General features: G+C 37.9%; 2 protein-coding genes across 7 annotated transcripts in view; one reads left to right on the forward strand and one right to left on the reverse strand.

The window, feature by feature from the left end:
- Positions 1 to 24187, forward strand: GEMIN2 (gem nuclear organelle associated protein 2). 6 transcript variants are annotated; one of them, XM_080809086.1, is made up of 10 exons: positions 1 to 175; positions 550 to 634; positions 2238 to 2327; positions 3205 to 3264; positions 6210 to 6323; positions 9272 to 9316; positions 10442 to 10510; positions 15000 to 15110; positions 17169 to 17227; positions 23726 to 24187. In XM_080809086.1, the coding sequence occupies exons 1-10, from the start codon at positions 39 to 41 to the stop codon at positions 23763 to 23765; spliced, it is 810 nt and encodes a 269-aa protein (XP_080665212.1). In that variant the 5' UTR covers positions 1 to 38; the 3' UTR covers positions 23766 to 24187. The 6 variants fall into 6 exon arrangements, with proteins under 6 accessions (XP_080665212.1, XP_080665213.1, XP_080665210.1 ...); XM_080809087.1 differs by having other exon boundaries at positions 4 to 175; positions 15000 to 15095; positions 23726 to 24178; XM_080809084.1 differs by lacking the exon at positions 23726 to 24187 and adding an exon at positions 21559 to 22016 and having other exon boundaries at positions 4 to 175.
- Positions 15310 to 25842, reverse strand: part of TRAPPC6B (trafficking protein particle complex subunit 6B) — a 28955-nt gene continuing 18422 nt past the window's right edge. The window contains exon 6 of the mRNA XM_080809092.1: positions 15310 to 15438. Coding sequence (XP_080665218.1) covers positions 15413 to 15438 — 26 coding nt within the window. The 3' untranslated portion in view covers positions 15310 to 15412. The remainder of the gene's footprint in view (positions 15439 to 25842) is intronic.

Here is a 25842-nt window from a genome sequence, read left to right on the forward strand (position 1 = left end):
GGCGCATGCGCTGAGTGGGACTGGTTGGATTAGAAACCATGGCGTGGGTACCGGCGGAGTTTGCAGTAGAAGAGTTGATGCCCAGGCTGTTGCCAGTGGAGCCCTGCGACTTGACAGAAAGTTTTGATCCCTCCGTACCCCCGAGGACGCCTCAGGAATACCTGAGGCGGGTCCAGTAAGTGACTTGGTCATGGAAGGGTGGTCTGGTCGTCCGCTCTGCCCCTGGGCACAGCTCTCTCCCCACCCCCACCTCTGTTTCCCTTCCCAGTCTAACGCGAGGTAGGGTCGAATCAAGATCACTTGATTACTTCTTTACCTGGGCGAGTTTTTATGAACGTAATTCTGTTTACCTATGTCAAGATGTGTACTTTCAGATTTCCTTGCTTTCGATCCAGTTAATTTCGGAAATATACTGTTTAGTACGTCAATTGCAATTCTGTACTATTATTCTGATTTCGTAAAGAACCGTAGAAATGGATCGCTCCTTTTACTGCACATGAACAAAGCACAGCCGTAATCACATTTCTTGCATTTATTACTTATTTGTAGGATCGAAGCAGCTCGATGTCCAGATGTTGTGGTAGCTCAGATTGATCCAAAGAAGTTGAAAAGGAAGCAAAGTGTGAATGTTTCTGTGAGTTTTATTACCCAGCAGGGGATTCTTCCCTTTCCCCCTCCCCCGCCCAAACGGAAAGATCAATGCTTTCCCTATGGTATCACAGTATCTCTATGATATATGTAAGATTTCAACATTCCCTGTAACATTAGACATTAGCTTGTACATTTTCCCCAAAAGGACGGTTGGCATTTACTGCCTCCAGAGATGTTTTCAGTAACGCTGGCATTCGTGGAGACTCCTCATACTTTAGGGCAGTCCTAAAGGACTCTTTAAATAGGTTACTTACATTATCATTTATTTTTAGGAAACCTTTTTCCACTTGCTTTCATAATTTTGGACTGGTGTTTAACGTTATTTAGTGTAGTTTGCATGTTCTGAATTTGACTGGGTTTTGTTTTTTAAGAAGGGAAACTCAAGTGTCTTAAATTTTTTCTAGTTACTTGCACACCAGGAACATTTTTGTTCATTTATTTAACCAGCGCATTTTTTATTAAGCAACTAGGTTGTGCCAGGCACTGGGAATACAACAGATAATGAGAGAAAAATCCCCACCTTAGTAGAGTTTACATTCTCCTTAGGAAGACAGTAAACAAGCAAACAAAGTAATTATGTATTGTGACTATTGATAATGAAGAAGATTAGCATGTATAATGACCAATAAGTAACAAGGTAGAGTTGTTGCAGAAGGTCTCACTAAGGTCATGCTATTTAACCTAAGGTCAAAGGAGAGCAGCAGCTTTTAAATTTTGATAGGTTCTTTTCCTTTTATGTTCTAAGTAATTTCTTTGTCTGGTGTTTATTATCGGGATATTTTAATTCAGATACTATACTGTTTCATATAATTTCTTCTCAGAAATTTTTAGTCGATGGATGAGAATGTCTTATATACCTAGCTTTTGAAATATACACTTTTATTTCAAGGCAATCTGTCATCAGTTTTGAACTGTTATGCTGTGTTAGAAAGTTAAAGTAGACGTTGGTTTTTGTTTTTTTTTTTAAAGATTTTATTTATTTATTTGACAGACAGAGATCACAAGTAGGCAGAGAGGCAGGCAGAGAGAGAGAGAGAGGGAAGCAGGCTCCCCGCTGAGCAGTAAGCCCGACGCGGGGCTCGATCCCAGGACCCTGGGATCATGACCTGAGCTGAAGGCAGAGGCTTTAACCCACTGAGCCACCCAGGCGCCCCAAAAGTTAAAGTAGACTTTGTAAAGTCAAGTGTCTTAGATTATTTGAGTACATTCTTCCTATACCAAAATTCTTTAGTTTGGGATATATCTCTTCTGTTTCAAACTGTTTTTTTTTTTTAATAGAAAGGTAGGACTAAATTATATCTTCAGGGCCCATATAATTTAGATTTCTTAGGTTAGACATTCCTACTGTGAACTATTCCAGATTGCTGTTACTGAAATGACTCTACAGGGATCTTTTTCTAATGTTTAAACTTGGACGTAAAAAAGAGAAGGGCCTACTTTTTTGCATCTGCAAGTGTATAGTATCTTTCTTATATAACCTTAATCATTTATTACTCTTCATTTTGATTCAGCTTTTACTTTGTAGAGGCATGAGATTCTAGTTATAACATTATCATTGATTCTAATGTTTATGAACTGATCTCCAGCTTTCAGGATGCCAGCCTGCTCCGGAAGGATATTCTCCCACACTTCAGTGGCAACAACAACAAGTGGCACAGTTTTCATCTGTTCGACAAGTAAGTGTACTTTAAATATTTAATCAAATTAAACCCCTTCCACCAGAGAAAGACCATTATATGGCTTCACTCATATGTGGAATATGATACACAGCACAGAGGATCATGGGGGAAGGGAGGGAAAACTGAATGTGAAGTCATCAGAGAGGGAGACAAACCATAAGAGACTCTTAACTATAGGAAACAAACTGAGGGTTGCTGGAGGGGAGGGAGTGGAGGATGGGGAATTGGATGATGGGCTTTAAGGAGGACACATGATATGATGAGCATTGGGTGTTATAAGCAGCTGATGAATTATTGAACTCTACATCAGAAACTGATGATGTAATATATATTGGCTAATTGAATTTTAAGTAAAAAAAGAAATTAGACCCCTTCTACCTTCCTCCCTCAAGATTTATTTCTGTTCTTAGACTATAGTTGGGAAAATAAGATTGCTTCTTCTTCTTCTTCTTCTTCTTTTTTTTTTTTTTTTTTTTTTTTAGATTTATTTATTTGAGTGAGAGTGCACACACATGCAGGCAGGCATGTGAGTGGGGGAAGGAGCAGGCAGAGAAACTCTTTAGGCAGACTCCCAGATGGGCAATGGGTGTGGAGCCTGAGGAGGGCCTCAGTCCCATGACCCAGCAGATCATGACCTGAGTCAAAACCACGAGTTAGTCACTTAACAGACTGAGCCACCTGGGCACCCCAAGATTCATTATTCTGAAGGATAAAGTTAAAATATTTATGAATCAGTTACCAGATTATCATCATTAGACATAATACGGTTTGAAACCTGTCTTCCAAGTTTCAGGATTGTTAGGGTGTTGCACAATTGTTTTTTTTTCAGGTATCCATTCTCTGAAGATCACTTGCCTAACTTTTCTTTCTTTAGAGTGTGATCAGGCATAGAAGTCACTGGAAATCACAACAGTTAGACAGTAATGTGACCATGGTACGTAAGTTTCTTTGTTTAAGTTGTACAGTGTATACCTATTTGAAATAATCCATATTTACGCCATACTTTAAAGATTCACTTAGTTTATATTACTTTTGTTCTTTTTCATTGACCATTAATAGAAATAATTCTGTTGTATTAGTAGCCGTAAAAGTAATATATAATCAGTAATGCAAGTTGTTATTTTTATAACAGTTTTAATCCATAGAATCTTGAGAGACTTTGAATAGGTTCAGCCTCTACAATTTTTTTTTTAAGATTTTTTATTTATTTATTTGACAGACAGAGATCACAAGTAGGCAGAGAAGCAGGCAGAGAGGTGGGGTGGGGGAAGCAGGCTCCCTGCCGAGCACAGAGCCCGATACAGGGCTTGATCCCAGGACCTCCAGATCATGACCTGAGCCGAAGGCAGAGGCTCAGCCTACTGAGCCACCCAGGTGCCCCAAAACTCTACAGATTTTTTTTTTTTAAGATTTTTATTTATTTATTTGAGAGAGAGGCAGTGAGAGGGAGCATGAGAGAGAAGGTCAGAGGGAGAAGCAGACTCCCCGTGGAGCTGGGAGCCTGATGCGGGACTCGATCCCGGGACTCCGGGATCATGACCTGAGCCGAAGGCAGTCGTCCAACCAACTGAGCCACCCAGGCGTCCCAACTCTACAGATTTTTAAGGGTTCTTCTAGACCTTGATTTTTTAGAAAATAAATGCATTTTCCGTATTTACAAAAAGATCGAATAAAGGCTTATTGGATTTTCCAATAAGTGAGGTAATGGTGCCAATACCAGTGACATTTTAGTAAAGCCTGTTGTGCATATTAGAAAGTAATATTTTCTGTGCTTTATCAGCTTAGATATAATTTTCAACTTCAGGAGGTATGTTATATCTGGACTACTGAATAAAAAGGGGAGTTGGAGAAGAGATGGATACATTGTTCCAGGACAAGACTTCTAACTTTTTTAGGGAGTCTGATATTCTTCCTGAGAATCATACAAAAGCTATTTATATTCAGAAGAAAAAATTGTGTTCAACCAAGGTTTTGCTCCCAGTTTCAGGTAGTTCATAGATTTCAGATCTTAGAAGCTTCTTCTAGGCAGTGCTTCCTAATATCTTTTACATGGTAACACCTTCGGATAAATGGAGGAGGCTGCTTGCATAGCCCTAGACTGGAGCTGAAAGCTGAGAAATTCAGTGTATGGACTCTACTTGCTTCTTCATGCCACTTGAAAGCTCTGCTCTAGGAAAAGTGTGAAACAAACTAACATCACTTGCCTAAGATCATTTATTTAACTCATAAAAGGTATAGCTGAGATTCACACCAAAGTTTGGCTGTAAAGCTTTTCTCTGTGCTTTGAGGCCTCCTGGGAAAAGAGAGTGGAGGGAAAAGGGGTAGGTGAGTAGACATATTTTTTTCTTGCTCAGTATAAGGACTTTTGGGTACATGTAGACTAATTCAAAAAGAAGCTGCATCGGTAACATGACAATATAATTTTGTCAAAAATGTAAATGACTGAACATGATTGAATAAATTTTGATCCATCAAAACAGTGAAATAGTAATACCATGTTCATCATGGCAAAAATAAATGTTATGTAAATAATAAAATGAAGAATTTTTTAAGTAGAGCACTCTAATAGTTTATTTAAAGCAACAAGGTAAATACAAACATTTATTTACTGAATTATGCAATCATTTATTAAGTATCTATTTTTAGTAATCAGGGTATTCAGTGTTAACCTGAAACAGAAATAGTCTCTGACCTAATGGAGTAAAGGGAAAGGGCAGATACAGTGTTCTAGTACAATAGGTTTTAATCTTTCAGGGGTCTCATGTTTGTCCTGAGAATCTAATGAAAGCTATTTATCCTCAGGGGGAAAGACTACACCTGTGCAAAGTAATGTGCAAATAAAATTTTTTGTCAGTACTTCTCCCCCCTGGACCTGCATTTGTTAGTGTAGAATAAATCTATTCTTTCTTTGGTTGGACTGTCCGTTCAAGTATGTGAAGCATATAATTCTGTCTCCTTCCCTGATACAAACATCCTTCATTCTTGTAAGTGTTTTTAGTGCATTTTTTCCCATACTAGTTACCATCTTTATCATCCTCTTGAACAAACCCTTGTTTGTCAGTATCCATTAAAGTGTGATCCAAACTAAACACATCCCACATGATGTATAACACTTGGGCACTGTATTAATTTGCTAGGGCTGCCATAATGAAACACCACAGACTGGGTATTTTAGCAAACAGTAATTTATTTTCTCACAGTTCTAGGCTACAAGTCTAAGATGAAGGTATTAGCATGTTTTGTTCCTCCTGAAGTCTCTTTGGCTTGCAGGTGTCCATCTGGCTATGTCCTCACATGGTCTTTCCTATGCGCACAGGCATCCCTAGTGCCTCTTGTTATGTCTACATTTCCTTTTTTCTTTTTTTTTAATATTTATTTATTTTAGAGAGAGTGTGTGCACATGTGTTGGGGGGCAGTGGGGAGGGGCAAAGGGAGAAGGGGAAAGAGTCTCAAGCAGACTCTGCACTCTGCGCATGGAGCCCAACGAGGGGCCTGAGATCACCACCGGAACATTAACCAAGAGTTGGACACTTAGCTGTACTAAGTGTACTGAGGTGTACTGAGCTGTACCACTCAGGCACCCCTAAATTTCCTCTTCTTAGAAGAACATTGGTCAGATGATGAAAGCCTACCCTAAAAGCCTGATTTTAACATAATCCATTATAAAGGCCTTGTCCAAATACAGTCACATTCTAAGATACTGGAGGGTAGGGCTTCAACGTACAAATTTTGGGGGGACAAATTCAGCCCATAATAGGCACCATATCTTTCTGTTGAAGTGGTAGGAATATAAAAGACTTCACTTTTTTTTTTTTTTTTTTTTTTTTACTATTCAGTTAAAAACAACATAGAAATAAGTTAATTTTTTTTTTCTTTTAGCCAAAATCTGAAGATGAAGAAGGCTGGAAAAAATTTTGTCTGGGTGAAAGGTTATGTGCTGAAGGGGCTGTTGGACCAGCTACCACTGAAGGTCCTGGAATTGATTATGTGCAAGTAGGTGATCTGTGGATAAACCAAAAGGGTTCTACTTTTGGTGTACGATTTGATACAAAGATTCTGAAACTACAGCCTAGGCCAAATCTAGTTTGCAGCCTGTTTTTGTATAGCATATGAGCCAAGAGTGTTTTTTTTTTAATAATACTAAGTTACTGAGTGTATGGCCTGCAAAGCCTAAAATACTGTCTGGCTCTTTACAGAAAATGTTTGCCAACTTATGACCTAGTTAATTGGCTCTCTTACTTAAAAATGTGCAACCCAGTTTCTGAAACAATGTACTGTGGCCTTTCTTTCTTTCTTTAAGATTTTATTTATTTATTTGACACAGAGAGAAAGAGTACAAGCAGGGGGAGTGGCAAGGAGAGGGAGAAGCAGGCTCACACAGAGCAGGAAGCCCAACATGAGGCTCCATCCCAGGACTCTGGGATCATGACCTGAGGTAAATGCAGATGTTTAACCAACTGAGCCACCCAGGTGCCCCTGTACTATGACTTTTCTTAGGTGGGCTTTGTATCTCAAGTTTTAGCTATGTGATAACTTCATGAGTTAGATAGGATTCAGGGTTTTTTTTTTAATGATTATTTATGGGTTATGAGTTTTGCATAGTCCAGGAAACAACGGAAAACAGGACACAATTAGGGGCTTAAAAATGCTTAGTAAATTTCATATTCTGGAGATGAATTATATTTCCCATGGCTTTATTCTAATCATAAATCATGTGCCAACTGCTTGGCTCCACAGTGTGTGTGTTTTTCTCATTTAAAAGTAATTGACCCAAAAAGAAAAAAAAAAGTAACTGATCCCAAAAGTGTAAAAGCTCTAAAAATTGGGGCACCTGGGTGGCTCAGTAGGTTGAGCATTCAACTCTTGATTTCACCTCAGGTCTTGATCTCAGGGTTATGAGTGAAAGCCCCACACTGGGCTCCATGCTGGGTGTGGAACCTACTTTAAAAAACAAACCAAAAAACCTCAAAAATCACTGAAAGACCAGCAACCAATTAAAACAGAAAAGGCAGGGGCGTCTGGGTGGCTCAGTCGTTAAGCTTCTGCCTTCAGCTCAGGTCATAATCCCAGGGTCTTGGGATCGAGCCCCACATCGGGCTCCCTGATCTGTTGGGAAGCCTGCTTCTCCCTCTCCCACTCCCCCTGCTTGTGTTCCCTCTCTCATTATCTCTCTATCAAATAAAAAAATAAAATCTTAAAAAAAAAAAAAAAAGAAACGAAAAGCACAAAAAATGCAAAGGCTATAAATAGCTCACAGAAAGAAAAATACAAATTGCTCTTATATGAGAAGATGCCATGTTAACTCACAATAGAAATATAACTTGTAACTCCACTGAGCTGCTATTTTTCAGATAACATTGGCAAAGGAAATTTGATAGCTCTGTTAACAAGGGCTGTGAGGGGCACCTGGGTGGCTCAGTCATTAAGCATCTGACTTTGGCTCAGGTCATGATCTCAGGGTCCTGGGATCAAGCCCGACATTGGGCTCCCTGCTCAGCAGGGAGCCTGCTTCTCCCTCTGCCTCTACCTGTTGCTCTGCCTACTTGTGCTGTCTATCTCTCTATCAGATAAATAAATAAAATCTTAAAAAAAAAAAAAAAAACCCACGGGCTGGGAAAATAGGTACTTTTATACATGGTGGTGAGTTGTAAATAGATTCAGATCTGTGAGCGAACTAATTTGGCCCTATTTCTTAAACAATCTGTTGTGTTTTTTTGGATAATACCCTAATGGATGTTATATTTCAAAATGTATTCTAATTGGACAAAAAATTACAACTTACTTAGCTTGTTATTACAAAATATATGAAAGTAAAATACACCATGTGGAAGAACCATTTAAGGAGGCAGAGTTAATGCATATCCTCTTAACTTTCTGTAAAGTCAATGCTATTTTCATAATGAAGGCTCCCAGCATTAAAACTTCAAAATACTTTTTTTTTTAAAGATTTTATTTATTTGTTTATTTGACAGAGACACAGCTAGAGAGGCAACAGAACCAGGGAGAGTGGGAGAGGAAGAAGCAGGCTTCCTGTCGAGCAGGAAGCCCAATGTGGGGCTTGATCCCAGGACCCGAGGATCATGACCTGAGCCGAAGGCAGATGCTTAATAACTGAGCCATCCAGGGGCCCCTCAAAATACTTTTTTTTTTGGAGATTTTATTTATTTATTTGACAGAGGGATAGAGATCACAAGTACGCAGAGCAGGCAGAGGGTGGGGGGGGGGGGAAGCAGGCTCCCCGCTGAGCAGGGAACCCAATGTGGGGCTCGATCCCAGGACCCTGAGATCATGACCTGGGCTGAAGGCAGAGGCTTAACCCACTGAGCCACCCAGGCGCCCCTCAAAATACTTTTTATATGAATCAGCTTAGTTTTGAAAAAAATTATTCTGAGTGCCCTTTATTCCTGAAAATGTTAGCTTTAGCTGCAGATTTTGAAAAAGTATGTGCAGCATATTAATATAGTATCAATAGTATCATAGTATTAGTTTAGGAAATTTCATATTTTAATTACTAAAGTCATTTTCAAATTTATATATTCAAATTACAAAATATTTTTTGAGGCATTACCAACATAATTGTTGATAGAATGTTTTATTATAATGGGTAATGAAGGAATTTCCTGTTAGTCATTCTTTGTTTTTAAAAATTGTGATAAGAAACTCACGAGTTTGGAGGTGCCTGGGTGGCTCAGTGGGTTAAAACCTCTGCCTTCAGCTCGGGTCGTGATCCCAGGCTGCTGGGATCAAGCCCCACATCGGGCTCTCTGCTAAGCTGGGAGCCTGCTTCCTCTCTCTCTTGCCTGCCTCTCTGCCTAACTTGTGATCTCTGTCTGTCAAATAAATAAATAAAATCTTAAAAAAAAAACAACTCATGAGTTTGAAAATAATGAAGCACCCTTTATAATACCATTTAGTAAATTTCAGTCTCATTTTTCTTTCAGATTGGTTTTCCTCCCTTGCTTAGTATTGTTAGCAGAATGAATCAGGTAAAATCCATCCAATAATACTGATGTATGTATTTTGTTTTCAGTGTGTATGAGAGTATATAAACACATGCATTGAATGCTTAGAGTATCTAAGGCCCTGTCCTAACCTCATTAACAGTTGTTATTTAATTCTCAGTATAACCCATATTGAGAATTATTATTAATAACCAATTTTTATAGATTAGGAAACAAAATTGAAAGTTAAGTGACTTGTAGGTGGTTTCAGCAAGTTCTAATGGCACACTGGGATTTAACCCCAGTTTGATCTAATTCCAGAGCTCATGCTACATCATGTTGCTCAACTCTTCAATTGTATATATTTCAGTTTTAAGTCTTAGATTTTGGGGTTTGAAGTAAAACTAAGGTTAGATTGTTATTTCTAGTTCCAGATGGCCTATATATCCCATTAAGAATGAAATACATAATTTCTTGGATCAAAAGCTTCTTCACTCTTTTAGGATGAAGAACTCTATTATCCATTTAAATAGCAGATGAGAAATTTGATTGTTTTGCCTTCACATAGCTTTGGGTGCCCTTGAAAGATAAATTTTTTTAAGTGTCATGCTCTGTTGTAAATCCTATACTGGCTAATAGTCTCACTTGATCATTTGCATTAAAATACTGTAATCATACTAAATTCAATGAGTGCTTTTTGTTAAGTGTCCAATTATGCTTGAAGAAGCAAGAGAATATTTTCAACAGTTTGATAAATTCTATCTATATAGCTTTAAAATAGATCTTTCTCTAGCTAACTTTCTCCTTATATTTTTACTTTGACTTAATGAAAATAACTTGAAGGTATTTATGCAAAGATTTTTTTAAGAGCCAGGGGAATTTTTCAAGTATTTTAAACTAAATTAGTGGTTACAGACTAAATACTCGGGTTTAAACCAAGGTATTGATACTTGAAAGTATTTAAAAATATTTGTCTAAAAAGCTGCTTCTCTCTGAGTGAGCCACCTAACCAAATTACTAAATACAGTCAGTTTCTCTGGAAGTCTAAAGAATGGGACTATTTTTAATATCAGAGTTACTTTCTAACTAAACTTAATGAAACCCATGTTGAACTTGTCTTTGTTTTATTACTAATACATTTCTTCTACCTCCCCATTCCCCTTTTTTTAGGCAACAGTAACTAGCGTATTGGAATATCTGAGTAATTGGTTTGGAGAAAGAGACTTCACTCCAGAATTGGTAGTATTGCATCTTTTTATTTTTATAATGCAGACAAAATTGTGTATAATTATTTTATATATGAGATACGATTCTAAGATATTTATGGATATGTGTGTATTATACTTGTACATATAATTATGTGTACAATGCAAACAATGCTTGCAGTGAAATAAGGAACTTAGAGTAGAATGCAAATCAATATTATGCTTTATTGAGAAAGATTTGCCTTGGAAAAAGTCAACTAAAGAGTTTATTTATATCTTGGGAGAAGCAACTTACCTCACTGCAGTCCAATAACAAATAGATCACCGACTGACATCCAGTTTGGACGTCGCATTATGAGTAGTGCTGGCTTAAATAAATTTGAAATGCATTTTCTTTTTTGTGTGTGTTTTGTGTATATGTGTTGTTTTTGTTTGTTTGTTTTTTAAGTAGGCTCCATGCCCAATGTGGAGCCCAGCGTGGGGCCTGAACTCATGACCCTGAGATCAGTCAAGGCCTGAGCCAAAATCAAGAGTGAGATGCTCAACCTCTACTGAGCCACCCAGGTGCCCCAGAAACAGTGACTTTAAACATTAATTTTTCCCCCTTAAGTGCACATGTTATATAGTAGAGATTTAAAAGAATAAAATACAAAAATGAAAATCTGGTGATGAAGAATATGATACTTAAGAGACTTACCTAAGCTACCAAGATGAACGGCAGGCTTACAAATTAATACATTATATTGCAATATTGGTTTATCTGTTTTTCCCAGCAGTCTGTAAATTTCTGCAGGGCAAAGATTATATCTTATTCTTCGACAGGAGCTTTGGAGCCTCAGGTACACTCTTTTGCAAATATCCTTAGCTATAAAAAATATATGTTTCTAAAAATTAGATCTAACTTCAAACAATAATAAAATTTCTTACTAGGGTATTAAGCAGGTAATTCATTTATATAATGCCTAGCAAACTGACTTATTTGACCCAAACTGAAGATGAAAATGAGCTGTGAATATAAAACTATAAAGCAGAGGGGCAGTGAAGCATAATTAAGAGTATAGCAGATTGCTGGGGTGTGAATCTCAGTTCTACCAGTTAGGGTATGTGTCACCTTGAGCAGGTACTGAATCCTTATATGCTCCAGTCTCCCTATCTGTAAAATGCAAATAACAGCTCATAGGTTATTGGAGGATTCAAGGAGTTAACTATATACAAGTGTAATGCCTGGTACACAGTGCTCGCTATTTTGTTGGTATTTGATATTCTTTTGTGAATTGGATTTTAAGACCATGGTTAAGCATCCAACTCTTGAGCCTCAGCCCAGGTCTTGATCTCAAGGTTGTGATTTCAAGCACCACACCCAGCATGGAGCCTACTTAAAAAATAAATAAAAATAAATAGAGATAAAATCACTGTTTCTGATTCAATGGCCACACATATCTTTTACATACGGTAATATGTTATTCTGGGTTTTTTAGCCCCAATTTAATATATATATTTCTATATGATAATGTAATTCACATAATTTCCATTGTCTTAATGTCTCATGGTTTACTTGGTTCTCTCATTATTGACCATCTGGGTTCTTTCTTACATTTTATAGTCATGACTAAATTACAAACATTTATACTAATTTGATTTAATTATCATTTTCTCAGGATATTGCTAGAGTAGAATTATTGGATCAGGGTTTTATAACCTTTTGTTAGATTTTGCTACATTGCTTTCCAAAAGGAATGAACCAGTTAATAGTGCCATCAGCAAGGATTTCTTCTTTTTCTCTTCAACTCCACTTTAAGTTGAACCATGTACATTTGCCATTTTTACAGGTTAAAAACATTTGATTATCAGTAATTCCTTATGTTCAATCTAATGATTATAATCATTTTATAATTTGCTTGTTTTCAAATTTAGTGAATTTACAGTAGTACTTTAAAGTAGATGTAATTTGTATTTCCTTGAATGTCAGTGAAAGTGAATATTTTTCCCCATCATAGGTATATTGGGCATACCTTCAATAGATAACTTTGTATATATTCATATTACTTGTTCATTGGAATCTGGATGTTGAACTCTAAATTCTACATCCATTCTTTCTGATAGTAACCTTTTAGCAGTATTACCTGACCTGTTTTCCTTCTCTTCCTTAAATCTTTATTTTTAACTTTGTTGTAAGATTTTTTTGGAATCTTTTTTTTAACTTCTGAAGATTACCCAAGGTAATAAGGTGATAAGTTTGGCTTTTCCTTTTTATTAGTGAGAGCATATTACCAAAAGTAGCTCTATTTGTCAGAGGAACTGACAGCTGGTTTACTAAATCTTCACCTAATGAATCCTTTGCTTCTAACCTTGAGTCAGTCTGTCTCTTAAATCAATGGTGTTCAATTCTTCTATCCAATTAACCATTTTACCAGAACTTTCCTATTGAGAATATCAGTGTATAAAAACCTGTATTACAAAGTTTGCTTATCATAAACCAGCAGAAGGAAAATGGATCTTTTTTTTAAGTGTCTTAATTATTTTAATTTCTTCTTGAGAAATAAATACAGCCTTATTTTTCATCCAAATGTGAAGTTATTAAAGAATATGTTCAGCTATTTTGTTTTGGGTTTTGTTTTTACATTTTAGTATTGCCACAGTGTGTTCAGTGACTTTGAGAAAAGGCACCTCTAAATATAAATACATCTTAGACAATCAGTAGAGGTTTAAGAGCCATTTGAATACCTGAATGCCAGTTATATATGGTAAATATAGCCCTGAGAATTTGAGCCAAGTTTGAATGTATACTAGTTTTTTTGATGTAGAAGAGAATTCCACTTACTATTTATAAAAGAAACTTGGATGTGAATCTTTTGTTTAAGAAAATGTCTTACTGATTTGGGGTAGCTTAAGGAGCTAATTTAGTTTGTTGCATGAATTGCTATATAAACATTGTTTAATATTCTTTAGGTTTCTCCAGAGTGATCTGTTCCTCAGAATAAATTCAGTCATACACACTGCTGGTGGAAATATAATTTGATCTAATTTTTCTGGGGTACAATTTCCTGATTATATCTCAGAAACATTTATGAACATACATACCCTTTGATACTACCATTTTATTTCTAGGAATTTAGCTCAAAAAGTCAGAGATGCTCTAAAATGTATGTTCAAGGATATTTATCACACTATTTTTTATATAACAGCAACAAATTAAACCTGAGTGCTCAACAATAGGAAATTGGTTAATTATGGCGTATTCAAAATGGAACATTCTTTCCATAAAGATTTTAATTTAAGCTCCTATTGTGTTCCAACTCTAGACTTGGTCCTAGGAGTATAATATTTATCATACTCTCACAGAGTTTGGGGAAAGAAAGAATAAACCAGCAGTGACAGGAAAGTGTTGGGTTAAGGTGTATTTATATGTGTTATGTTGAGATTAATAACATTCCCTCATTAATCCCATTTAACAACATGGGAGATACTTATTATGTATTGCAAGTAAAGAAGATGGCTACACAAGGTTACTACCACATTATTATACATTATTAGTGTTACTGCAATAATGGAACTTTATTTTTTTATAAGTTGTACATATAAATATGCTAAAGATAAAAATTAGCACTTTTTTAAATTAGCAGAAATTTTATCTGGATGGAGTTGCGGTTGTGTTTTTTACTTTGTGCTCTTTGTATTCTTCAGTTTTTCTGCATTGAGTATTTTTTCCTTTTGTAATTGAAAAAAAAAAAAAAGCATTTCAAAAGAGGATGGAGATGGAGTGCCTGGGGGGCTCAGTGGGTTAAATGTCCGACTCTTGATCTCAGCTCAGGTCTTAATTTCAGGGTCGAGAGTTCAAGCCCTTCATTGGGTTCCGTGCTAAGCATGGAGCCTACTTTAAACATAAGTAAATAAATTTAAAAAGTAGGGATATATTGTTTGCCATGGTACTTAATAGAAGTATCAAAACATTTTTTATAATTTTTTTAAGATTTATTTTTTTAAGTAATCTCTGTTCCTATTACTTAAAATGGGCTTGAACTCACAGTCCCAAGATCAAGAGTTGCATGCTCCACCAACTGAGCCAGCCAGGTGCCCCTCAAAACATTATTTCATCTAGAGTATAGTTCCTTTTTATAGACATGGGGCAAAGTTACAAATTTATAATTATTTATTTGTATATCTGTCTATAAAGGGCAAAGGAAAAATATGTGTCTTAATTTTTGCAAGGATTATGCACATATTAATGTAGTTTTCTGCCTAGAAATCAGGACTTCAATTATAGTAAGAATCTCTAAAATGAACTCTTTGGAACTAAGGGTATTTGAAGTGTCCAATGTCCTGTGTCTGTGGTAAGAAGATACAAAGATATCAGCTGGCGGTCTAGATGATCCCTTATTGTCTATATCCAAACATAATACAGTTAATGTTACATTAATTTATTCATAGCAAATAACCAGACACAACTTCGGACATTTTAAAAAATAACTTAAACTTAGGGTACAGTATTTGCTACTTACTACATTTTCTAAAATCCTATTTAGGGAAGGTGGCTTTATGCATTATTGGCTTGTCTTGAAAAACCTTTATTACCTGAGGCTCATTCACTGATTCGGCAGCTTGCAAGAAGGTGCTCTGAAGTAAGGCTTTTAGTGGTAAGTTACAGCTTACTATTTCAAATTGAAAGTGCTCATTGATTTATGTGGTGATGAAAAAGGATTACATTGAAATAGGAAAATGTGGAATATTTTATTAGTCAAGATTAGATTTGGCCACATAATTTTAAAAAGCCCAAAATAACAGTAGCTTAAATAAAATGGACATGTTTTTCTTAGATAAAGGAAGTCTTCAGGTGGACAGAGCAAATCTAAGATGGCAGTAGCCCAGGCCTTTGAGTTCTGCCTCATGTGACTTCGGTTACCAAGCTCACCTCATGGTCCAAGGTAGCTGCTGGAGTTCAGCCATTATATTTGGTTATAGGAACTAGAAAGAAGAGAAGGTTATCCTCTAACAAAGCTTCCTAGAAGTTTCACAAGCACATCTGGCTATATATTTAGCTCATTTAGCCAGAATTTAGTCACATGACCATAAGGAACTATCGGTAGTGTTTACTTTTAACTGGGGGACAGGGTGCCTAGGTAAAAATGAACTTCCTTTGCTAAATAGCAAGGGAAAACAAGAAGCTAGAGTGATCAGCTAACAGTCTCTGGCACAATGATTGTTTTGAATTTCTCTAATCAGAGGCCTCACTAACTCATGCCTGCAGCATTATAATATAAATAAACTTTATGCCAGATTAAGCCCACCTGTGATTTTTTTCTTTTATCCTTCCTTTCCCTTCCACAAAATGTATACTCGTTCTCTCTTGACTACTCAAAAATATTTTTGTTAAACCATGATATGGCCCAAACTAGCTTCTGTGGCTTGTACTCCAAGCAGAATATACTTGCAACTCAGTAAATATCTCACATGTTTTGTTCCTAGACTTTATTTCTCTACAGAAGTGCCTTTTCACTCTTCCAGTCTGCATCTGAATACCATTTACTTTGCGTAATCTGGCTTATATTCTACCACTTTCTATGATACTCTCCCTGATCCTAACAACTAAAAAGAATTTCTTCATCCTCTGTTTTTCCAGTATACTTCTTATTTTTTATGGGTACTTTATACATTTTTCTTTCATTAAAATTAATATGGATATTTCATCTTCTCTACTATTAGCAGGTAATATGTTTTATTCAGCTTTGTTTCATATAGTGCTTGACACATAGATGTGAGTACACTAACATGGAAGTGTGTCCCAAGTTTGAATTAACATGTGACATGTCTGTTACAAAATTTCTCGATAGGTTATTGTAACTTTATCATGAAATGTATAAAATTAAACTTCACACTCTATAATACCACTTTGTAAAATATATAGATCAGCAGCTACCTCCATATAATTGAGAACCCTGATCTGCTGGACTATTTTCTGGTATGTCTTAGGCGAGCCACAATTTCAGTCCTCAATTTTAAGTTCTTTAAAATATTTTTATATAGTTTGTTTTCCCTACTGTGTAGTTAGGACATTGTGGGGGGGTTTGCTCCCCTACTTGGAACTGGGAAAAATCTTTCTTCCAGGTTATTCTCCTTTGAATCTCCAACTCTTTGTTTCTTTTCCCTATTGAGGATCTTTCTTAAAAGTTCATGTCAGGGGGCGCCTGGGTGGCTCAGTGGGTTAAAGCCTCTGCCTTCGGCTCAGGTCATGATCCCAGGGTCCTGGGATCGAGCCCCGCATCGGGCTCTCTGCTCCGCGGAGAGCCTGCTTCCTCCTCTCTCTGCCTGCCTCCCTGCCTACTTGTGATCTCTCTCTCTCTGTCAAAAAAAAAAAAAAAAAGTTCATGTCAGGGGCCGCCTGGGTGGCTCAGTCATTAAGCGTCTGCCTTCAGCTCAGGTCATGATCCCAGAGTCCTCGGATCAAGTCCCACATTGGTCTCCCTGCTTAGCGAGGTATCTGCATCTCCCTCTGCCTGCCGCTCCCCCTGCTTATACACTCTCTGTGACAAATAAAATCTTTAAAGATCATGTCAGGTGTTTCTCAAGGTTGTTAGCTCTCTAGTTTTCTCCTTTTTCTTTGAGGTTTTCTACTTCCATATGATTATTACTATTATCTAACAAAAGTTTCATGTTTTGCATCTTGAAATTTGTTTAAAAAATGATTTTTTTTTTAGGACAATAAAGATGATGAGCGGGTTCCTGCTTTGAATTTATTAATCTGTCTGGTTAGCAGGTAAGTAATCCTTGATTCCTTGCTCTATAATAGTGTTACTAATGGAAAATTTTCATTTTCAAGCAGAGGAAATTGAGGTATAAGGAAACAATATCGGGGTACCTGGGTGGCTCAGTGGGTTAAGCCTCTGCTTTCGGCTCAGGTCATGATCTCGGGGTCCTGGGATCGAGCCCCGCATCGGGCTCTCTGCTCAGCAGGGAGCCTGCTTCCCCCTCTCTCTCTGCCTGCCTCTCTGCCTACTTGTGATCTCTGTCAAGTAAATAAATAAAATCTTAAAAAAATAAAAGAAAACAATATCATATGTATTTCAATTCCCTATATTTCAAGTTTTCTCTATAAATAATGCTGCAGGTGTAGATCCTTATACGTTATAGCTCTGTTATTTCCTAAGGGCTCTCCTAGAAATAAGTTGAAGGGCTTGCATGTATTTTAAAACTGAGATATTTATTAATAGTTGGTCTTCCAGAAACTCATATCTTTCTGTGTTCCCATGAAAGTATCAGTGAGACTGCCTATCTTCTATTCAACACTGGGCATTTTCAGTTGATACAAATATTTCCATTCTAATAACAAAAAGATACAAATTATTTTTATTTGCATTTGCTTAATTACCAGTGAGGGTAAAAAATACATCATTTTATTGTAATTTTTTTTAAGTGCCTGTGTTCTTTATTCATTTTCAGTTTGGACATATTTTTATTTAGTATGTGTTTGATTTCATTTCTTAACATTGAAATTCCACCTGGAATTTATCTAAAAACATTCTCATATTCTGAATTCGTGTGTATGAGTGTATGTATATATTATACTTACACGTATTTATTTCAGGTCTCTTTCTGGATTTGATATTTTTATACATTGGTCAGTGTTTTTATTTTATTTATTTTTTTTAAAGATTTCATTTATTTATTTGACAGACAGAGATCACAAGTAGGCAGAGAGGCAGGCAGAGGGAAAAGGAGAAGCAGGCTCCCTGCTGAGCAGAGAGCCTGATGCGGGGCTCAATCCCAGGACCCTGGGATCATGACCTGAGCTGAAGGCAGAGGCTTAACCCACTGAGCCACCCAGGCGCTCCTGGTCAGTGTTTTTAATCTAATGCCAATACCTCTCTAAAGCTTTATATTATGTTTAAATATTGACAAGGGAAATAATCTATGTCCATTATCCTTCCTCAAACAAGACACTTTTTCAGAATACACATGTATTCAACATTTAGTTTCTCAATCTATAATAATTATGCTGCTGGTGATAGTTAATACTTAGCTAGGCACTTTGTGCCATGCATTTTTCTTAGTGCTTCATAATAGAAACTCATTTAATCCTTAGAAGGTAGGTGCTATTATCAATTACAGATGAGGAAACCATGGCAGAAAAATTTTCCTACCATCACAAAGCTAGTAAATTGTAGGGCTAGGATCCAAAAGCCAGGCAGCTTTGCTCCAGAGCTAAGCTCTGGACTATGCCCATATCAAAATACCTATCTCTTGGTAATAAGGATTAAATGAGAGCCCTAGGCGCTATGTATACTGGGTCTTTAATCCTTGCAACTCAAGAGTTTTTTCTTTTACTTTCACAGGTGAAGACACAGGTTCAGAAACATTAATTAGGGTTCAGTAAACTAGTACTGAATGGAATCAGAGACAAATATAACATCTGACTACTAATCCACTGGCATTTTATAATGTGCAATTATGAGAAAAGCAATATCAAGTAATTGGTCATGGTTATTTTTTTTTCCCTCAGAACATTATTTAAAAATGGAAAATATGGGGCGCCTGGGTGGCTCAGTGGGTTAAAGCCTCTGCCTTTGGCTCAGGTCATGATCTCAGGGTTCTGGGATCGAGCCCTGCATCGGGCTCTCTGCTGGGCAGGGAGCCTGCCTCCCCCTCTCTCTCTGCCGGCCTCTCTGCCTACTTGTGATTTCTGTCTGTCAAATAAATAAAATCTTAAAAAAAATTAAAAAATAAAATAAAATAAAAATGGAAAATAAGTTCTAGGCCAGAAAATTTTCTTAGACTATGTAGGCTTCACTTAAGAAAACCTGCAGGGGCACCTGGGTGGCTCAGTGGGTTAAGCCTCTGCTTTCGGCTCAGGCCACGATCTCGGGGTCTGGGATCGAGCCCCGCATTGGGCTTTCTGCACAGCGGGGAGCCTGCTTCCCCATCTCTCTCTGCCTGCCTCTCTGCCTACTTGTGATCTCTGTCAAATAAATAAGTAAGTAAATAAATCTATCTTTGAAAAAAAAAAAAGGAAAAGAAAACCTGCAGAAGAGGGGTGCCTGGGTGGCTTAGTCAGTTAGGTGTTGACTCTTGATTTTGGCTCAGGTCATGAACTCACATGGAGCCCCGTGTTGGCATGGAGCCTGCTTAAGATGCCTTCTCCCCCTGCCCCACACAGCAGGCTCTCTAAAATAAGACTTAAAGAAGATTCTAGAAAGTTTGAAAAAAGATAACATAGACCTTGACTCTTGGCAGAAGCCATCTCAATATAAGTATCAAATATTGTTGTCTTTTGTGGGTTTGTTTTATTGTTGTTGTTGGTCTTGTTTGTCTTACAGCTTTAAAGCAAAAACTTCTAACTGATAGAAATACCTACTCAAATGAGTGGAATCCCATTCGGATGGGATTTAATAGCCCTATTACCCACCTTAATTATTTTATCAATGAAAAATGTTTTAAGCTTCTTTTTTTTTATAAAGATTTTATTTATTTATTTGACAGAGAGAGAGATCACAAGTAGACAGAGAGGCAGGTAGAGAGAGAGGGAGAAGCAGGCTCCCAGCCAAGCAGAGAGCCCGGTATGGGGCTTGATCCCAGGACCCTGAGATCATGACCTGAGCTGAAGGCAGAGGCTTAACCCACTGAGCCACCCAGGCGCCCCTAAGGTTCTTATTATGGAGATTTTCAAGTACATATGAATGTAGTAGAATAATACATGCCCCCCCTCCAGCAATCTGTCACCCAAGTTCAACATTTATTAACTTCACCAGAGTGTTTCATTTGTCTCATCTTTTTTGTTAATGTATTTTATTTTATTTATTTATTTTTTAAAATATTTATTTATTTATTTATTTATTTGACAGACAGAGATCACAAGTAGGCAGAGAGGCAGGCAGAGAAAGGGGAGGGGGGAAGCAGGCTCCCTGCTGAACAGAGAGCCTGATGTGGGGCTCGATCCCAGGACCCTGGGATCATGACCTGAGCCAAAGGCAGAGGCTTTAACCCACTGAGCCACCCAGGCGCCCCTGTTAATGTATTTTAAACAAATCTCAGACATGTCATTTCTCCTGTTTTAGAGTATCTAAGTGATTAGGACCTTTTAAAAACATGACTCTAATACTGGTATCATATCTAATAAATTTAATAACTCCACAATATTATCTGATACCTAGTTCACGTTTCATATTCCTTAATTGTTCCCAAAATGTCTTTTCACATTTGAATTATTCATATCAGGATCCAACCCTTTCCCTTTCCACACTAGCCAGCGAGAGGTCGAACCACATGCTGTTGTTCTTCATTCCCATGGTAACTTAAAGAGAAACTTTCACGATGTCCAGAGCCCTTGATATCCTGGAAATGAAGGGGGAGGATGTCCTAAAATTCCTTGCAGCAGGAACCCACTTAGGTAGCACCAACCTTGACTTCCAAATGGAACAGTACATCTACAAAAGGAAAGTGATAGTATCTACATCATAAATCTGAAGAGAGAGGCGCCTGGATGGCTCAGTTGTTTAAGCATCCAACTCTTGATGTCAGCTTAGGTCTTGATCTCAGCTTAGGTCTTGATCTCAGCGTCGTGAGTTCAAGCTCCATGTTGGGCTCCATGCTGGGCACAGAGCCCACTTTAAAAAAAAACAAAACCATCTGGGGAGAACCTGGGAGATGCTTCTGCAGGCAGCTCATGCCATTGTTGCCATTGAAAACCCAGTTGATGTCAGTGTCCTGTCATCCAGAAATACTAGCCAGCAAGCTGTGCTGAAGTTTGTGGCTGCTACTGGAGCCACTCCCTCCTGCTGGCAGCTTTATCCCTGGAACCTTCACTAACCAAATCCAGGCAGCCTTCCTAGAGCCAAGACTTCTTGGTGGTTACTGATGCTAGGACTGACCACAGCCCCACACAGAGGTGTCTTACGTTAACCTACCTACAGTCACTCTGCGTAACACAGACTCTCCTCTGCACTCTATGCACATTGCCATCCCTTAGAGCAATAAGGGAGCTCACTCAGTGAGTCTAATGTGGCGGAGCCTGGCCTGGGAGGTTGTATTCGTGCTTGGCACCGTTTCCCATGAGCACCCATGTGAGGTCATGTCTTATCTCTACTACAACAGAGATCCTGAAGAGATTGAAAAGGAAGAGCAGGCCACTCTTGAAAAGGCTGTGACCAAGGAAGACTTTCAGGGTGAATGGACTGCTCCAGCTCCCGAGTTCACTGCAGTTCATCCTGAAGTCACAGACTGGTCACAGTCAGTTTCCTACTAAATGAAAACTGGAATGCTCAGCCTGCCACTGAAGACTAGCCTGCAGCTCCCACTACTCAGGTCACTGAATGCATAGGAACAACCACGGAGCAGTCTTAAGCTGCTCTTCCACCAAGGCAAACAAAATGGAAATAAGGTTGATGGAAAATAAGTAGGTGCTAAAAAAAAACCAAAAAAACCCCAATCGGGATCCAAGTGGGAAGCCTGCGTCTCCCTCTCCCACTGGTTGTGTTCCCTCTCTTGCTGTGTCTCTGTCAAATAAATTTTTAAAATCTTCAAAATAAAAGAAATAAAGGCTTGATTATTATATATAGGGTTTTGTTTGTTTGGCAAGACTCCGTGGATGGTGTTGTGCACATCAGGAGGCACATAAGGTCTGGTTGTCCCACTTTTAGTATGAAGTTGATCACTGCATTCAGGTAAAGGGATATTGCAGTCATTATTTTTGTTGATGCTCAAATTGTTCCGTGGAACCCATCAGATCAGTTCCTGCGCTTTTTGTTCTATATAACCCTGGTGGTCTTTTATAGCTTTCTTACTTTCAGGTATGTCAAGATGGTTCAAGTGTATCTTAGACATTTCTGGCCCCAGATCTGGAATCAGTGTTTTTTCCCAGGAGTGCTGGTTCTTCTTTTAAAGAAGAAAATGGGGGGCGCCTGAGTGGCTCAAAGGGTTAAGCCTCTGCCTTCAGCTCAGGTCATGGTCTCAGGGTCCTGGGATCGAGCCCTGCATTGGGCTCTCTGCTCAGTGGGGAGCCTACTTCCCACTCTCTCTCTGCCTGCCTCTCTGTCTACTTGTGATCTCTGTCAAATAAATAGATAAAATCTTTACCAAAAAAAGTAGAAAATGGTATTTAGAGTCCACAATTTGGACATTAGGGAAGTTAGCTGTTATTAGGTTGGTCATTGCTTTTAGGCCTTTTGGATGACCAGAGGTAGGAAGTGTATGTTTCTTACAAAGAGGAAAAATGAAATCATGACTTCAAACTGCATTTTCAGTTCTGATTTAAGATGACATGATTTTTCTTTAAGCTATGGTTCTTTTTCCTCTGCTGAAAATTCTGGTTTCTAACATTAACAGTTATTGGCTTTATCCTACAATATGCACATAATAGTTTCAGAATAAATATACTAACAGTGTTACTGATAGTACAACTACTAAAATCAATTTAAGAATTCTTTTGTCTCTGGCATATCTCACTAGGGACATATACCAGAACATCACATTTAAGATCACTTGAAATTATTCTCCTCTGTGTGGTTATGCCAGCAACCTGATAAAGATTCATTTGGTTGGGTTTAGGGATTTTCTTTTTTTTTTTTAATTTAATCTTGTTTTATAATTACATAGAATATTTACATTGTTCCAAAGTTAAAACTTTAATTCAGGATGCATTTGAAATATTTTAGAACCCACCTTTTTCCTCTCTAGCCTTTCTCCCTTCTGTAGTTCTCCATTTTATTAATTTTTGGTTTATCCTTCCATTTACTGTTTCTTTCTAAAAGTATATATAAATATATCTGCATTCCTACACATCCTTACAAAAGGTAGCATAGTAAATATACTATTCTATACCTTGTTTTTTTCACTTAATAAGTCCTAGAAGTCACACTATGTAGCAGTGTATTTTCCTCATTTTTTTTTTTTAGATTTTATTCATTTATTTGGCAGAGATCACAAGTAGGCAGTGGCAGTGGGAGGAGGTGGTGGAGAGTGTGGAGCAGGCTCCCTGCTGAGTAGGGAGCCTGATGGAGGGCTCGATCCCAGAACCCTGAGATCGTGACCCAAGCTGAAGGCAGAAACAACCCACTGAGCCACCCAAGTGCCCCTCATTTCTTTTTACAAAAAAAGAGGCTTTTATAAAAAGCCTCAGTCTTCTACTATGCAGATGTACCATAGGTTAGTCAATGAGTGCCTTTATTTTATTGATGGATGTTTGGGTTATTTGTGGTGTTTTGCTATTATAAATAGTGCTATTAATATTTTTAATATACATGAAATTCTTTTTTTTTACTAGGTATTTTGACCAACGTGATTTAGCTGATGAACCATCTTGATGTAGCTGGTCTCTCAGGGATAGAAGATACTTGTGATTAAGGCAGCCTGAGTCTGAGGATGTGACAACTCAAGTGAGAATTGAATCCCATCTTCAACATTATTTGAAGGGTCTTCCTCTTAACCTGTGCATCTCAAGTTGACATTCAGAAGATAAATTATTTTGATTTGAGTATCTGAAGTATTCTTTGGAAAATCCCAACCAGCCAGTTTGTGACAGAACAGTTCAAACAGTTTTCTATAATTATGTGTTTTTAAAACAAATTGAGTGCCATTTATTGATGGAGCATCCTGTACAGAAACTGTATGATAAAATTTTAGAGATCATTGGTGCTTTTTCATTGTTTCTTTACATATATACACATAAACTCTTATTGAAAATGTGTTTTGGTTATTAAAATCTTGTTTGACTCTTCTTGTTTTTAAGATTGTGTTTGTTTATTAAAGAGAGAGCATTGGGGCACCTAAGTGGCTCAGTCGTTAAGCCTTTGCCTTCCACTTAGGTCATGATCCTAGGGTCCTGGAATTGAGCCCTGGGCTCCCTGCTCAGCAGGAAGCCTGCTTCTTCTTCTCCCCCTCCCCTGGCTTGGGTTCCCTCTCTTGTCTCTCTCTCCCCATCAATTAAATGAATAAATAAAATTAAAAAAAAAAACATACAGAGAGCGCACAAGCAGGGGGAGTGACATAGGGAGAAGGAGAAGTGGACTCTGCTGAGCCACAGGCAGTTGCTTAATGGACTGAGCCACCCTGGGGCCCCTTGTTTGACTCTTGAACAAAACAAAAGACAATAGATAGATGTCCTTAGAATTAAGATAATCTTTGTTAAATGGTAAATGTTTTTATAGTCAGCAACAAAACTAATCAAATATTTTCCCTTTAAGCTCAATACTTTTCTTTCTAACTGCTTTATTACACAAAACTTTTTCTTAAATTATTTTCTCTAATACCCTAATAAGTCATCTGTTTTGTCTGTCGGATCTCTTGCTCATATCACTTAGAATTTTTCTATTTCTTTATCAGGTAGGAATGTTTTCTACTTTAACAGAAGATTCACATAGCCACAGTTTTTCAGCAGGGATTTTTCTCACATGCCCAGAAGTCAGGAAGAGCTGGCTACTGGCATTGGGTCAATGACCACAATATCAATGTCTTTGAGAGTCTTGTGGCCTTTCCCTTATGGTAATAAGATGGCCACTGCAGTTCAAGGTAACGTGTCTGTATTGGAGACCAGAAAAGAGGGAAAGACTCAGATCTTATTTTCTCATAAAAGCAAAACTTTCCCCAGAAATTCACAGCAGATATATGTTCATCTGTTGGCTGTAAGGATATAACATGATCACCTCTAGCTCTGAGGAAGGTGGGAGAAATAAAATTTTAAGCCTTTCCAGTCTTTCCAGTAGGAAGTGCGGAGGTGGGGGGAGAGAAAAGGAAAAGGGGATTGGAAATATCTGCGGATCTGGGGCACCTGAGTGGCTCAGTTGGTTGGCATCTGCCTTTGGCTCAGGTCATGATCCCACAGTAGTGGGATCAACTCCCACATGGAGCTCCCTGCTCAGTGGGGAGTCTGCTTCCCTCTCCCACTGCCCCTCCCTCCTGCTTATGTGCACATGCACACTCTCAAAATCTTTTTTTTAAAGTTATGTTTATTTGACATGGGGTGGATGGGGGGAGCAAGCACAAGCAGGGGAAGCAGCAGGCAGAGGGAGAAGCAGGTTCCTTGCTGAGGAAGGAGCCGGATGCGGGACTCTGGGATCATGACCTGAGCGGTAGGCAGAGGGTTAACCCACTGAACCACCCAGGCACCCCTAGTTTTTTCAGAAAGGGAGGTGGGTGAGGCAGAGGAAGAGAATCTTAAAGCAGTTTCCATGCCCAGTGTGGAGCCTGACCCAGGGCTTGATCTTACAACCCCAAAATCATGACATGAGCTGAAGTCAAGACACCTAACCCACTGGGCCACCCCATCACAACCATATAGTATAGTTTTCTACTTTTGAAAAATACATCTCTTTAATTAAAAAAAAAAAACAGGTATGCTATTCATTAAGAGGCCTTGAAAACTATAACTAAGATGAAATAATG

Source organism: Martes martes (genome assembly GCF_963455335.1).
Source record: "Martes martes genome assembly, chromosome: 7".
Lineage (NCBI taxonomy): Eukaryota > Metazoa > Chordata > Mammalia > Carnivora > Mustelidae > Martes > Martes martes.

Bases quoted from the DNA above. Each gene is read 5' to 3' on its own strand.
- GEMIN2 (XM_080809084.1), top strand. From the start codon at position 39: ATGGCGTGGGTACCGGCGGAGTTTGCAGTAGAAGAGTTGATGCCCAGG. The intron at 6,324-9,271 runs GTAGGTGATCTG...TTTTTCTTTCAG, and splicing joins CTGGAATTGATTATGTGCAA to ATTGGTTTTCCTCCCTTGCT. The intron at 17,228-21,558 runs GTAAGTAATCCT...CTACTACAACAG, and splicing joins TTAATCTGTCTGGTTAGCAG to AGATCCTGAAGAGATTGAAA.